The sequence below is a fragment of the Drosophila simulans genome, chromosome 2L, assembly GCF_016746395.2.
Source record: "Drosophila simulans strain w501 chromosome 2L, Prin_Dsim_3.1, whole genome shotgun sequence".
Lineage (NCBI taxonomy): Eukaryota > Metazoa > Arthropoda > Insecta > Diptera > Drosophilidae > Drosophila > Drosophila simulans.
The window spans coordinates 2,660,917-2,675,985 of record NC_052520.2 but is presented as its reverse complement, the minus strand read 5'-3'; the positions used below and the strand labels follow the sequence as shown (position 1 = coordinate 2,675,985).

The 15,069-nt window shown below is 44.2% G+C and overlaps 4 protein-coding genes across 4 annotated transcripts; all 4 read right to left on the bottom strand.

Moving 5' to 3' along the window:
• Positions 1 to 3,602: 3,602 nt before the first annotated feature.
• Positions 3,603 to 4,827, bottom strand: LOC6730747. Its single transcript, XM_002077879.4, has 2 exons — positions 4,674 to 4,827; positions 3,603 to 4,616 (listed from the first exon to the last, which is right to left on the bottom strand). Exons 1-2 carry the CDS (start codon positions 4,793 to 4,795, stop codon positions 3,677 to 3,679), a joined length of 1,062 nt encoding a protein of 353 aa, XP_002077915.2. The 5' UTR covers positions 4,796 to 4,827; the 3' UTR covers positions 3,603 to 3,676.
• Positions 4,828 to 11,821: 6,994 nt separating this feature from the next.
• On the bottom strand, positions 11,822 to 12,678 carry LOC6730746 (probable proteasome subunit beta type-2). The gene is made up of 2 exons (XM_002077878.4): positions 12,480 to 12,678; positions 11,822 to 12,417 (listed from the first exon to the last, which is right to left on the bottom strand). Exons 1-2 carry the CDS (start codon positions 12,574 to 12,576, stop codon positions 11,882 to 11,884), a joined length of 633 nt encoding a protein of 210 aa, XP_002077914.2. The 5' UTR covers positions 12,577 to 12,678; the 3' UTR covers positions 11,822 to 11,881.
• Positions 12,679 to 12,697: 19 nt separating this feature from the next.
• On the bottom strand, positions 12,698 to 14,064 carry LOC6730745 (odorant receptor 23a). Its single transcript, XM_002077877.4, has 2 exons — positions 13,177 to 14,064; positions 12,698 to 13,121 (listed from the first exon to the last, which is right to left on the bottom strand). Exons 1-2 carry the CDS (start codon positions 13,923 to 13,925, stop codon positions 12,698 to 12,700), a joined length of 1,173 nt encoding a protein of 390 aa, XP_002077913.2. The 5' UTR covers positions 13,926 to 14,064.
• A 59-nt stretch (positions 14,065 to 14,123) lies between these two features.
• LOC6730744 (probable proteasome subunit beta type-2) lies at positions 14,124 to 14,950 on the bottom strand. Its single transcript, XM_002077876.4, has 2 exons — positions 14,790 to 14,950; positions 14,124 to 14,738 (listed from the first exon to the last, which is right to left on the bottom strand). Exons 1-2 carry the CDS (start codon positions 14,878 to 14,880, stop codon positions 14,194 to 14,196), a joined length of 636 nt encoding a protein of 211 aa, XP_002077912.1. The 5' UTR covers positions 14,881 to 14,950; the 3' UTR covers positions 14,124 to 14,193.
• Positions 14,951 to 15,069: the final 119 nt, after the last annotated feature.

Below are 15,069 nucleotides of genomic sequence, written 5' to 3'. Positions count from 1 at the left end.
GATACAGGAAGTAGCAGCAATAGTAAAGCTCAAAAATAATCACATTCACTGTAGGAAATCGAACATTGACTATCACTTTGTCGTGAGGCGTATATTGCGCCACTATATGATGCATAGTGAGTAAAACTTTGATCACGAAACTGACCACCAGCGACTCATCATATCTGATGTGTTTATCTGCAAAGGATCTCCTGACCACGCGATCCATCTGGAGAACTCTATTCCCCACAGATACGAACATTGAGCTGTAGGATGAACTATGGCATAGAAGCAGCAGCCAAAAGGTTGATATAGTGGACATGGCCACTTGGGATACCATGTGCACGCAGTAGTAGATACCGTTCTCAGCCAAGTTTTCCGAATCTCCTTTTAAGAAGTAGTAAGTTAGTCCAAAGCATACGAAAATAAAGGGAACTTCCATGCACACTAGCGCGGCTTTCAGGCACATGGTAAAAAGTATCCATTGCCAGCAGGCGGAATGTTTCCTCAGCCTTCCAGTTTTTTTAACATATCGAAAGGAGCCTAAATTGAAAAAACAACAGATGCCGTACACACATAGGGAGGCACCCTTAATGAAATGCTTATAAATATTCCTTTTTGAACTGTAACGAGTGGCCGGCATTCTCTGAACAACTGAATACGGGAAACTGTGAGCCGTGGGCTTAGATATCGCGCATACGCAGTGTTAGCCGCGCAATAATTGAGCTAATTAACACATTAATAAATGAATAAAGCCCAAAGTCAATCGATTAATGTAAATGCAAATTAGCTAGATGCGTTTGTGAATATATTTCGAAATAAAACGGGGGATTAGAGCTGGCGCGCATTTTCCATTAACTAAATTATGGCAAAAAGTGTTAGGAATTTTTTCAGCTTCACATGTGTGTTTTTTCTCTACTTATTTGGTCACGTTCCAGACAAAAATCCATAATTGGCACTAAGCAATTTCTTCTGTGCACAACGAGTCATTTTCTATGCGCAATATGTGACATCGGAAAGTTGTTCCAATTTAATTTGACTTTGATCGCCAGCTGACGCAAATGTCGGCCATGATGACATGTCCCCCATCGTTATCCGGATATAACCCTCGCAGCGGGCGAAAATCAGCAACATTGGAGGGCAAACATGTCTCATTTTGTTTATGGATTTCCATCAGGACAAGCTGTGACCAAACGGCCAGCAAATGCCATGTTATTGTAATTTAAATCGTTGATTTTTATGAAAATTTTATTAACAAATGAACGGTTTTTATCAACGCATCGACACTTTGGTTTATTTGCGAGAAAACTTTTCGCGCTTTATGGCCTGAAAAAACACTGGTTTGCCCCATAAAGATTAGTGATTCATATTTTTATATTCCGCGTCTCTCACTCGAGTCTTTAAAATTGGAATACTTATGAGGGGGCACAAGTTTTGTATCGTGTCCATAGACGACAGTGATGGGCTTCTGTGTTTTATTGCCCAAGGAGTCGAGCAGTAGCCGAGAACTTCATAAATCACAGAAGTTTGTTTTCGGCCATGAAAAGGCTTACGGGGGTTTATCAAAATGAAAATTTATTGGCGCTTGGAATTTTAGATTTATGTATTTCCACCCTCCGATTCCCAGAAGTACGCATTTCATTGACATGGGGTTAGGATATTTTGAGCAGTATATTCGGAATTATTCTGGGGATTTGCAGGATCTTCGCCAGCTTTAAGGAAAGTTGCGAGATGCATAATGCACTCGCCATATGTGTTTTTTTTAGCATTGATGGAATATAACCGCTTTTCTGTTTGCAGGGGCGAACCAATCCTTTGTCGTCCTTGCAAATGAAATATTTACGTGTGCGGAGAAACTGAATACGCAATAATTCGTTTGCAGTTTCATTTTTCCAAGCAAACACATTTGCGGCTCGGGAAGCCGCAGCTTCTGGACTCGGATTAATTTTCATTTAAATTCAAGTTTGTTAAATATGCAAAAAGTCCTTCGGTGCGGCGCAGGACGTGCCGCTTGAGTGTGTGTGTGTGTGTGTGCGGCTAGTTAACGAACCAGTTTGCCACTTTGAGTAGTTATTAAAATTGCAAAAGTCCATTTGCGACACCTTTTGGAGAGTGAAATCCTTGCGGTTAACCACAGACACAAAATGGAAGTGGGCAGCAGTCCTGGCGACATTGGTTCACACTGCTATTAAATTCGCACGGGCACGGAGTCCTTTTCGTCCTCGGCACTCTTTCATTCCGAACTCAATAGGGTTTCTTCGCTCATGCAGTTTATGCTCACTTATAAATGCGAAAACAGTTACTGCGGACTGCGACTCCCGGCTAACTTGTCTAATCTTCAAAGGCAGCCGCAACCCTTTACGTTGGATAATTTTTTTAGCTTTGGCTTTGAAGCAAAAAGTCCCCGGGCAAGAATGCATAATTCATAATCTGCAGCCCGCTCGTCTCCTTTCTTAAACTTTGATGGTTCAACTTTTTAATCGGATTCCCCGGATTCCCTCGCTCGATTGCCACCACATCTTCATCTTCATATCGTATCGGTAGTTTTTCCAACCCAATTTTCTCTGCTCGTTTTTCCGAGCATATTTTTGGCCAAAAAGCGCCTGGGGCCCTCGAAGTTCGCCTACCTCAGCTGAACATAGATAAATTGCGTATTATTTTGCTCTTCCATCGAAATTTCTTCTCGTTCAATTTAGATTTCCCCTGGCATATTAGAGTTTCTTATGTGCGCATGCGATTACTTTTTACAGCTTGTTATAAAAGGGCATTAAAATGCTAAAAGATTTCAACCAACTGATATTGCAAGATGTGTGCACTTCTAATGAACTAAGTTTTGTTGTGGACTTTGAAATTGGAATGAGGTATCTACAAAAAGTCCCTTTAAATCTATTTTAAAAATGTATGATTTGTGGAGTTTACTTTGGCAGTAAATAGAAGAATATTGGGCTTGTATTTAGCTATAAGTTGAGTTTCGTTCCATTCAAGTCGCCAGATCTCCCAGCCTTGCAACTTCGCATCGCACCTGTGGTAATTACGCAAATACGAAATGTATGACTTCCCTTAATGTTTACACCCAAAAAGTTCTGGGGAAAAGTCCGGAGCACTGGGAAAGGTGCTGTGGCACGTCGGAAACGTGTTCAAGGCGGCCACTTGTTCCGCATAATGTGACATTTTCCCGGGAAAGTTGCGGCAAGTGTGCGAAAATGTTTCGTTATTTATGTATGCGCCTGTTGCAGTTCGCAGTTGCAACTTCTTCGGTCATTTGTTTCTTGTTTTTGTTTGGCGAGTGTTTGCTGCAAACTTTGGCCCCGGGCCTAGGCCCGATCCCCAGCTCCATGTACCCCTTACCATCTAGGATACAGCATCCAACATCCAGCAAATGGTGCCAGTGGTTGGCCCGAGTGGAGTGTCACTGGTTGTTCGGTGGTCGCTCAGCAGCTGGCGGGCGAATAAATCACGTATTTAAACAAGTTGCCCAACTTTGCTGGCGAGTGTAAACAGGGCACGTGCGGAACTTTGGTTTATGACAAATGCTCGCAGCACTTCGCAGGACGAAACAAAGCGATAACAGGATACGCGGTATCTAGCAATCTCCATTTCCATTAAAATTATATTATGACATCTGAAATTCGGTGAATTTTGATTTCCTTTTTCTTTTAAAAAGTCAAGGCACAAGTTTAAAGGTAATATTATTATTTTAAGAATAAAGCAACATTCCCTCCTTGTCATCCTCCAATTGCTTTTCCCAAAGCAACTTGTAGGAAATATCCCCCACCAGTTGTCCAAGTTTCTCCTCTGCCGTAGGATATCCGTTCTTGAGTTTGGCCAGGATCGGCAGGAAGTTGGCTATAGCCTCACGTGTCTCGCAGTGACTGGTCGAGTGAAGGACCAAAACGAATCCTGTGGGAAAGACGGCAAATCTTACGCCCAAATTTTCGGTGGTGTATGTGACGAAGGGTCGCCGGCTCCTGTTCTGGGTCACCTCCATCACATGGCGGCGGCTCATCAGATCCATATCGATTTTGAATGGCATGCTAAAGGAGGCATTCACGATGTTCTTGCTGAAGTTCTTGATCACCAGCTTGTAGTCGAGATCCTGCAGAATCCTGATCACCTTGAAAAGACCAGTCCTGGCTGAATCGGCGTTCAAGGCGGTGGAGGAAATCTTTCCGCCCGCATGGATCTTCACCTGGGCAGAGGGATCGGTGATCTTCACAACCACGGCGGGATGGCTACCCGGATCGAATCGGGATTCGGACAACAGCAGGCACAGCTCGTACATACTGAAACGGCAGTTGAAGTCCATTACACAGGTGAAGGGTCTGAAGTGCAACTCCAGTTTTTCTTCTATTTCGGCAAGGTTGGCCACATTCTCGAAGACGTTCTCGTAGTCGATGTAAAAGTCGGGTCCCAGGGAACTGCCCTTCTCATAGGCCTTCTCCCACGGGAATTCGATGGGACTCTTGTTAAAGTAATCCTTATAAAGGTAACCCTCCTTCTTTATTGGCTCCGTGACCAAGTCTTCTTTTGCAGAACTTCCTTCATTTATTTTGAGTTCTTCAAAAAGTTTATCCAAACTGGATATTTTAGCTGCCGGCCCTTCCTTCAACGTGACCCCAGCAAATCTTGCGTCATTTCTGTAAATGGCACATTATCAAATTATTAATGGATAACCTCTCATCTCATGGACGTACTCCTTGTAGTTATCCACGTGGTTTAGCGCCTTAAGCCTTTTGATCACGGAATCCATTTGAAAAGCCTTTCTTTGTTTACTCCAGGTATTTGTTATTCGAAATAATAATATCAAATGAATCATTATGACAGGAAAAGCAAAACGAGATCGTAATCTTAATACATTTTGCTTAATATTCATTAATTTACATAATGCCGAAGAATGACCCAGGTTTTAATTGCTCGATATTCATCAATCAGCCAATACGTAAATAATAGCAGATGAAATATGTCTTCATTTATTTTTTTTTTTTAATTCGGAATTATGAATGCAAATGAATCACTCTGATTGGCAAAAGCAAAACGTTAATCCTGTCTTTCACTCCGCTGAGTAATTGCTTTGGCCATCTGATGCGCTCACAAAGCCCGCATATCAGTTAGCCATGAAATCTAGATGGATATAACCCATTATAGTCCATTTGTTGCTGTAAGCACATGACAAACTATAACAAATTACCAGCAACAAAGGCGTTGGATGAAAAAAGCGTGGCATTTCAGTCAACTTATGCGCTTGTCAAGCTTATATTTACACCCAGTTGACCATATTTTATGTCGATTCCGGTTATGAAATTTACAGAGCTGTCAGAAAGAGTTCGGCGACATTTTAGTAAATATTGAAATTTAATCAAGCAAAGTGCAGTGCACACACACACGCGCGTGAGCTTACTGTGTGCCGTATGTACAGATACATATGTGTGTGCACATACAAACGGCAGGACGACAAGGATATGAACACGTCCACCCCCAGACACCTGTCACCATCGCCTCCTGCACTACGATGGTCCTGCCGACCTGCCAGTGCGGGTTATACAATCCAGGGAGCAGGGATGTGGGCATGGGCATGGGTGTAAGAGTGGGTGTGGATGTGTGTTTGTCGAAGTCAACAATCAATTGAATCGATTTCATTTTACAAATTGCGTTGAATTTTGTGGTGCAGCCACCACCGCCAGCTGCAATTGACGGCGAAGCCAGCGGCAACAATAACGAGCCCTGGGTGGTTTACTTCATATATCAGAGGGAACCTCTAGCCAGCCACCCATCAGCCCATCAACCTGGCAAGCAGTCAACCCTTCAACCCATCAAGCCATCAAGCATGCAAATTGGGGGCCACTGTCTTTGCAGTCAGACTGATTTTGATGGTCAATTGCCACGCGCCACAGCTTCTAATTGGAAGGAAACTTCATGAGGGATAACCAAATAAACAAGGATATGCAGCCAAGATGGTGGTCCAATGGGAAAATATCGATTGGGCTTTCGTTTGTGCAGAGAACATGGCAAAAATAGCTACTGAGCTTAGTTGATTTAGATTTCATTGGCTTCGTGCAGCCTATATTTCGAAAATACAGTTTATGCACTGAGCCAATAAATATATTTATGCTTAGAATCTCAAAAAATGTGCTTAAAGGTAATATATCAATAAAAAATTACTATATTTCCTTACTTTTAAGCCTTTTTATAGTTTGTATTTTGTATTTTCCAGCTCGATACTTTCGAGTGTAGCTACTAGTATTCCGATAGCCCATTTGTCATACACGAAATTGCAATTTAGACCCGAGCCCACATAATGCCCGTGTTTAAATCGATTATAGGCCATTACAGGCGACGCCTACGCAGTGCGCAATTAATATGCTTTTTGGATTTGCCATTGCCACGGCCATTGCTTTGGGGCTTCGGTTTGGGGACTTGGAGCGGCAACAGGACTACAAAAACGAATGCGAATAGGAATAGGAATTGGAATGGAGCTGAAAAGTGGGGCCCAGGGACGTAGACCGCGGCAGTGCATCTGCAATTTTGTGCCGCTGTAATTAAAAGTTGTGGCGCCAACTGTGGCCAGGATAAAGGTTTAACCGTTATCGGGATGGGGCCGAAACGGGGGGCGTATCCTCCTCCGCAGCCGGCGGCTGGCGGTGCCCACTCATTCTAATTCAAATTGAAGTGGCGTTTTTGTGTTGTGCAAGTAATTAGAACATAAAGTGGAATCGAAGCGCCGGCCAAGCCAAATTACATTACAGCCGGAGAGTCGCTGGTTCCAGACCCCCAAAAGCCAACGCCACCCACCGATGGACAATCGGAGATAAGTGCAGGCAGGCATGAAATATAGCAAATAAAGCTCGCGGTGGAGCGGGTGGATTTTGGGTGGTTTTCGGGTGGTTTTGGCGCTGTGCGGTGGTGCACTCGAATAAAATGTCGCCGGCACGCAATGTTTTCATTTAGCTAATAGTCATTAGGCAAGCGACGAGTAACAATTCGAATAATTACAATTCCTTTGCGACCGACCGGCAATTGAAAGGGGAAATGGAAATGGGAATGGGTATCGGGGTCTGGGCTTCGGGGACGGGTCATGTAATCATTTTGTGGCTCCTAATGTTTCCATTTTCGCTGGAGAATTGATTAAAACGTGCCAGGTATCGGGCAACAGATTAAAAGCAGCTTTAACCTTTTGTTCTAAAAGTTATACTCTCCCAATCATTATCAAGATTTTTCCCTAACTACAAAGAAACGAAAGGAAGTGTATTTCCTTTATACTCCCAAAACGAAAAACTGACCAAGAGCATTTTTTATAATTTGTCGCAAGAGCGTAACCGTAATCCCAGCCACGGATCTCTTTCTGTCTCTAAAAACTTTATCGTTTCCCGTTGGCTTGGAAAGTCTTCAATCCGATTGACACATTAATAAATGTGTTGCCAATGCCACTGACAGTTTTTTCCTCGATTCCATCCTTCGGAACAGAGTGTTAAGTGCATTGGAAACTTTTGCCACTGCCGGTCGGTTTTCTTATCCCTCGTTTCTTTTCAGTATTTTTATGGACTCCTTTCTTTTCCTGTGTGTGCACTCCTGCCACGCATGGTCATCATGGGGGGAGTCCCCGCAACTTAAATTGAATCCCATACGCAGCCGCCCCCGGGGAAACTTGGCAACTTGGCTGGCTGTCGTTTCTGCTCGAGGTGTTCATGCGTGCCAAGAAATCAATAGAAAAAGTTTGAAATTACAAAATTGGAAAGAAAACAAATAGTGGGACGAACGAGCAAAATAAACAAACACACAAGAAACAGGCGAGATGGGGGCAGCTATCCTTGGCAGGAGCAGGCTTCGGAATGCTGGCAGGATGTTGGCTTTGGCCAGCCCCAAAGGCAAACAAATCCTCTGACTCTGACAAATGCTGAAAAGTTTAACTGCAACTTTTTATATGCCGCCCCACTGAATTTTTCCCTCTTTCATTCGACTGCAGTGCGTGGCAGTGCCCAGGCAAAAGGATTATCAACAAGGATGTTCCAGCAATGGATGCACGAAAGGGACTCCATCGCATGGATACACACCAACTCTTTCGCCGAACAATGGTCGACTGAAATGCTGGCTTACAACTGTCGCAAAGGATCGACTACTGACTGTGGTGAGAAAATATTTCAGCGTGTTTATCCTGGCAGGTTAATTGTTTTTTTGTATTTCACAACCAATTAAAATGAGTATCTAAAACTAGGGTCTCATAGTAAGCCTCCTGCTGAGTTGTTCAAGATGGCACAGCGGAGTGCTCTTCAGTTTCCAGTTGGCAATCCATTGGCATCACGCCTGGAGGGCCGTATTAATGTCCCGATGGTCATTGCTGATGTCACATCTGTCTCCGGGCATCGCGAGCCCGGAATCCGGCGTCCCCATAAATTATGCCATCGCTGGTGTTTAATTCCGGGCACATTTTGTTGCAGAAACGGCATCTCCTCACCCAATTTCCCGCCGCTTCAGCCATCAGGAGCCGTGATTTATGTCCGTCGAGTGCAACGAAATAAAATTGGTTGCATAAGAGCCGAATATTGACGCGATCGCTGGCCAACTGGCTGATTTATAGGCCGTTTATCGGCGGCTGAATGCATGTTGTAATTTGTAATCCCATGGGAATAGAATCTTTCTAGGGCACTCCGGATTAATCAGTAGGGTAAGCCTTAAAATCAGAGGTTTTAAGGCACATCTACCGAAAATGCTATAAAAATAAATCAAACGAATTAAATGAAAAACCCTATCAAAAACCTGCTTTACCTTTTTACAAAGTTCTTTTAAGGTTTTCCTTAATGATGTAACTGGGTGCTATAAACTGCGTGCCGAAAAAAGCTATTCGAACGAATGTTTCCGCAAACATTTACCTTTTTCGCTAATTTCCCCAAGGCTTTCCCCTGCATAACTAAAACCTCCATCTCTTTCTCTTTATTTCAGTAATCCTGAGGCTCTGGTGGTTGGGAAAATGGTAGAAAGGATTGCCATAGCTCCTAATTGCAACTTTAGTTGTCAATTGTCAGGACTCACGGGCGATGCTTCTGGTGACGACATCAATACCCAACTCCAGGAGGCAGCAAATCGATACGCGAACACATGGCAGTGCTGCTTTCAATCACAAGTTGCGTATACGCAACGTTGCCGGATATCTGTCACTCAGATGAAAGAATTGGCTTATTCACGCTCCAGTACGGTTATTCCTGGCTTATCCCGTACATTTGCAGTTTTCATAACTCTAGTGGCGAAAAGTAGAAGCGCTTTACCTTTTTGTACAAAAACGGCTTGCCCTTTGCCACAACGACTTCCAGATAAAAATGCATAATTAAACAGCCGAGGAAAGAAAGCGCAGCTGATGTCGACCGTTTCGGCATAAATTCGCAGCCACCGCATCATAATGTCCGCAAATCCTGGACCTTTGCAATTTTAATAAGCACTCGAGAATGAAAAGGAGTCACCTGGCCCCGGCGGCAGAGTCTTTAAGGAATTTTAATGGGCTTTTGCTTTTGGACGGGCGGGCAGAAGGACTTTGTTGCCGCAGTTTACCCTTTGCATATTTAATGCCTGAATTTTAATGAAAATTAAATCGAAATGCTTGTCGTCCGGCCACCGACACCTGTGCCACCGCCGTCTACGCGTCTGCGATTTATATTTAATCCTTTTTGGCCGCTCTGCTCGCTTCTGCTCCTCGACCTTCTCCTCCCGTACATATATACCCCATCCCCTGGCGCTGCATATGCCTCTGGTTTTGGCCAGAAACAAATGGCAAACGGCCGCGGGCGGCAAATAAAACATGGCCCACTGATTGATGACTTTGACTTTTGGCCATAATTTATCATAGATACCAGCCAGCCAGCCAGCAGGCCATTGTTTGGCTCTTGTCAATGCCAGCGAGAAAAACAGCAGATTCAGCAACTGCACTTGGAGAAAAATACAATTGTATCAAAAGCGAATCTCCCTCCTAAGGAACCTCTATTCAATACGTGGTCCTTCAAGTCGGACAATAGAATTTTCGTTCAAATTAGTTAGTTTCATTGCTAGTATTTCTTTGAGTGCACACCGGAAAACATTGCCGGCGGCAACAGATGACGCTCATTCCGTTGAAAAATGTGGAGAAAATGTCATAAGAGAGCGACGGAGCTGAGCAGCCGAGGCCGAAAAACTAATTGCAGCAAATAATAAAAACTAATAGGCTGTCGAAAAAGGCAACTAACCCAAGCCACTGCCCCCGGGGCCATGAAAAATGACAGGGAAGAAGAAAACTGCAAGGATCATCATCATGAATCATCATCAGAGTCGTCACACGCAAACAGCAAACAGAAAACAGCGAGACAGTCGGATGGAGCCAGGACTGCGAAGATGCGAGAAAGTTAATGTCCTGTCAGGAAGTCGCTGCCTCGTTGCGCCCTTAAACGTCACAAATTGCCGGTCGGAATGGATGGTGGGGGGTAGACAATGGGGGAGTGACTCGAAGTTACATGCACATTACCAACCAGCCCCCAAAGTTGCTCCCTTCAGCATTGTGAATATATTTCACAGCTTCAGGTGGAAAAAAGGGGGACAGGTGTCCTGAGACAGCCGCGTTCATTTGAGACGCTCACATGTCAAAAGTTTTCTGCGGAAAAGTTCTCAGTGCGACAGGGAAACTTAAAGTAAAATGAACAGGAAGCCATGAAAATAATTGATATTCGATTTTTTACATTAGTTTTTGCAGTAAAATGTATTACATGACGAGATAGATAAATTAATGTTATTCTAACTTTTTTTCCAATACATAAATGCTAATTAATTTCTAATAGCATCCGTTTTACGTGCTAAGCTTCATAAGTGCTGTTCCAAAAAAATGTAATTAAAACAAACATTAAAATTGGCTCTCTGCATGCACGGTAAAGTTAATGAAGAATCGAAATTGATTCTCCATTAAAGCAGTGAGTAATTTAAGTCGTAGTTTAGATACATATTCCCTTCAAAGGGAATTTTTGGAGCCAGTTAGTTACTACACCGAAACCGGTACCTTTGAGGTAAACTCGTTGGCTACCTTTTCTTTGTCACTGTTGACATTTCATGGTTCCGATCACCGCAAGTGGGCGATCCACTCAATTGGCGATACTTTGTCATGTGCGGCCAATTAGCAATGGCAACTGCCACGCTGGCGGACAAACAAAACCCGCTGACTAGCATAGAAATCCCGGAAAATGCAGGCAGCACAGCTCGGAAAACCCTCAACTCAGACCTCTGCCAAGCAGCGAACAATTCAGTGCATTTTTGCAGCAATCTGTGCTCATTTTTATGAGTTTTGCTGGCGACTCCGCTCACTCCTCCAAACCAACGACATTCTGACGGACTGCTGTTCAAATGGGAAATAGAGACATGTTGGCTTTTCTGCTTCCGATTCGCAGCCGTATACGTTTCCTGTATGTGAGGCATGCACTGGGGAAAATCATGCAACAAGTTTTCATACCCATATCTAACAATATTTCTCCGTCAAACGATACCATTTAAGTGGACTCTGCCTATATGACTATGCCTTTTCAACAGAGAATAAGATAATAAGTATATTATAATGTACAAATGACTTCTTTTCTTTTTGAGTGCAGCTTCTGTCATTGTTGCACAAACAAATACAGTGCCACACACATTCAGACAGATGGCTCACATGGAGAACAAGAGCAGGCCACATATGCTAATACACGGAGGCAGTCGACCATGGCATGTAGCATACCCACTCGCCCACCTCCTCCTCTTCCTACTGGCCACTCAAATCCAACCGGTCACGTCAACTAATCCCTGGGAAGTTGTTCGAGCATTGCAGTGAAAGTTAGCCAAAAACCAACTGCACAATTATTAGGCATTAGAGGATGCTTTATGAAGCATACGAGTTGCGCCGAGCACGGCTTTAATGTTTTCCCCTTCACCAACTCAGGCTAATCGACTCCTTGTTTAGTGATCCTGGGTTGATGGCCTCCATCTTGCGCATTCCCTTGCTGTCCACCACATACACCTCGAAGTTCCGCTGGTTGATGATCAGTCGCCTCTGGATCTCCAGGACGCACTTCTTCATCAGCGAGTAGGCATCCTCTTGGCTGAGCTTCGAGTTCCAGTATCTCTGCAGAATGCTGCCACAGAACATGCTGCCCCAACCGTGACCTGCGTGATTGATTGACTGAGCTGCGCCATAGGAGTCGATGTAGTGGAGGTCGGGACCCTCAGCCGCATCGTATCCTGCCAGGAGCATTGCCACCTGGTATCTGGTGTTGGTCCTTATATAATCCGCCAGTGTCTTTCTGGTAAAATGGGCAGCTGACTTGGCACTCAGATGGTATCCGTGGGAAATCTTGTACAGATGCAAGTTTTTGGATATGAAGTCCGTGAACTGGATGGTATCGCCGCCATCGCCCACCGTGGCCATTATGTTGAAGTCTGATAGTCGATGGATTTTCGATTGGTCTAAAAATTTATTGGCATTATATAAGTACCTAATATCAGATATACAACAAGAGGAAGTTTACCATCTTTCATGAAGACCAGCGATTTGGCCTGCATGGTATCCGATGCGAGCATCACAAAGTCGGGTCCCTTGATCCCCAAAATAGTTTCCATCGCCATGGTAACAACAAATTTTATTAAAGTGATACACTATTGTGAATATTATGTGTTTACTTTTAAAATGTTCGTGTTCGTGTTCAGTGGTACTACTTGATTGAATGTGAGTGAAATGACTGGGCTACTAAGAACCGAGGCCATCTCGATCGGCCATCAGGGTGAAGAAGGAGTAGGCACCCTTCCAACAGGCCACGTAGGTGCTCAGGTGGATGGGCACCAGGTTGCCGGCGAGGAGAAGCTGCTTCCGCTTAGTGCGCTCCGCCAGGATGAGCATGTGTCCACGGTAGCTGGCACTCTGATCCACCCAGTTGCTGCAGAATACCGCATAGTGGAGGTCAGCAAAACTCTCCTGCACCATGGTTCCATAGTAGCACAGTGGGTATGTCTGCACGGTGATGCCCAAGAGAAAGCAAAGGTAGTAGATTCGATCGTACAAGGTCTCCACGTAAAATATCAGGACAAATAAGGTAATGGCGATATTAATGCCAATAACCATAAACTGCACCATCATGGGATACGAAATGAGGCTCTTGGTCACATCCAGTAATCTGAAGGAAGAGAAATTATCAGAACTAGATACATAGTGGTAGATAGGTGGATTACCTGTACAGCGCGTTTTGATCCCGGATGCAGTTGACCAGATCCTGTTCGTTCTCCTCCAGAGTTTTGGAACCATATCCGATTTCAGAGATTCTCAGGATCAGCAATTGGCATTGCTCGGAGATCAGGTAGAGTACGAGTGGGGGAAACGAGTCAGCTGCAAAACACTGCATAATTTGAAAGACATAGCCAATCTCCTGGAAAGCCAAAGCTCCGATGTAAACCACCAACGAGTTCTTCCAGTCGAAGGGAAACCACATGGGCATGGGCAAGCTTAGCTCAGTTTCGAAAACGAAGGGAACTGCAGCGATGATGAAGACTACAGCGTAGGTGATCTGGAACAGCTTGGACATCCGCAGCAGGTGCTCGGTCATATTTCTATGACGCTCAGACTGGCTCTCGCCAGAAACCCGGGCATCCAGCTGACTGATAAGACTCTGGGCCTCGACCATCTTCGTTAGTTGGGCCACGTACATACAGAACTTCATGAGATTGGACAGCGAAGTGACCGTAAGGCTCAAGCTGAAATTATTTTCCACCGGATCCTCGAAACTGTATACTCCTCTCAGTAGCATGGGTGTCGGCAGGTACACCAAGATGCACAAGAGCATCGACCAACTCCAGTACCTACCCTCGCTGAGATCCAAAGCACCACAAATTCGCCAGGCATTCAACTGGACTCGGAAATAGTCGATTTTCAGGGTTTCGCTGAGCTTCATTTTGAATTCTTGGTGTTTTTCTTTCACTGGCATACTTTCAAAAGGAGCGCGACCATTTATATCACCTTTCGATGTCAGTTGCGCTATTAGCTAGGGGTTATTAAATCGCAAATTAAATCATTACCGAGGGCTAATCAAGGACACCAAGGTATAGCCAAAACTTGGGAAAATGTACACCCTTTGATTGCCATTCAGCGAAGTAGTGTATATATATCACTTGATACAATTATTTTCATTCAAATTTTATAAATCTTTGATAAGCTACAAAAAATATAAAGGAATTGGATTATTATTTTGTGTTTTATATCCTTCGCTTGGGACTAGCTAAGAAATCCCCTCTAAAGGACTCCAGGTTGATGCGATTCATCTTGGTTATGCCCTCTTTGTTTATCAGGAACAAATCGAAGTTGCGCAAGTTGATAACAAATCGCTTATACAGCTCAATCACACACTTTTTGATAACATCATAGGCTGCCTGGGTATCCATGTCCGGCTTGTAGAACTCCTCGATAATAGGAGTACAGAAGTTGATGCCGATTCCGTGGCCACCGTACCGGACGGGAACCGAATTTCCGAAATAATCCATGTAGTGCAACTCGGGACCGCTGCTCAAATCGTATCCTCCCACCAACAACGCCACCTTGTAGTTGCAATTGCTCTTGCGATAGGTGGTCAATTGGCTCCGGATGAAGTGCACCGCTCCGCGAACAGTCAAGTCGTATCCGTTGGTTACCTTGTAAAGATCCATGTTCCGTTGGATGAAATCCGAGAACTGCAGGCAGTCTCCACCGTCCCCAGCGGTCGATATCATGCAGCAGTCCGAGATACGATTGGTCCTTTCCACCTCTACACTCATTTCTAATTTATTACTATCCTGCTTATCAGAGGCCTACTCACCGTCATCCAGCCACATCCCCGACTTGGACACCATGGTATCCGAGGCCAGTATGACGAAATCAGTTCCTTTAACACCCAAAATGGTTTCCATTTTAAATGAGGTTTGCTTCAGTATATTTTAGTCGGGTTTCGAAAGCCTTCTCAGTTACTTCTGGCTCATAAAGACAGAAAAACATTCAGTTGCCAGAACATAAGTAATAACTCACTTACTTTCCTTCCATATTAGACCACGCATTTGTCGCTTGTCAGTGCACTTTATAAAGTTCGGGGGCCGTAAGAG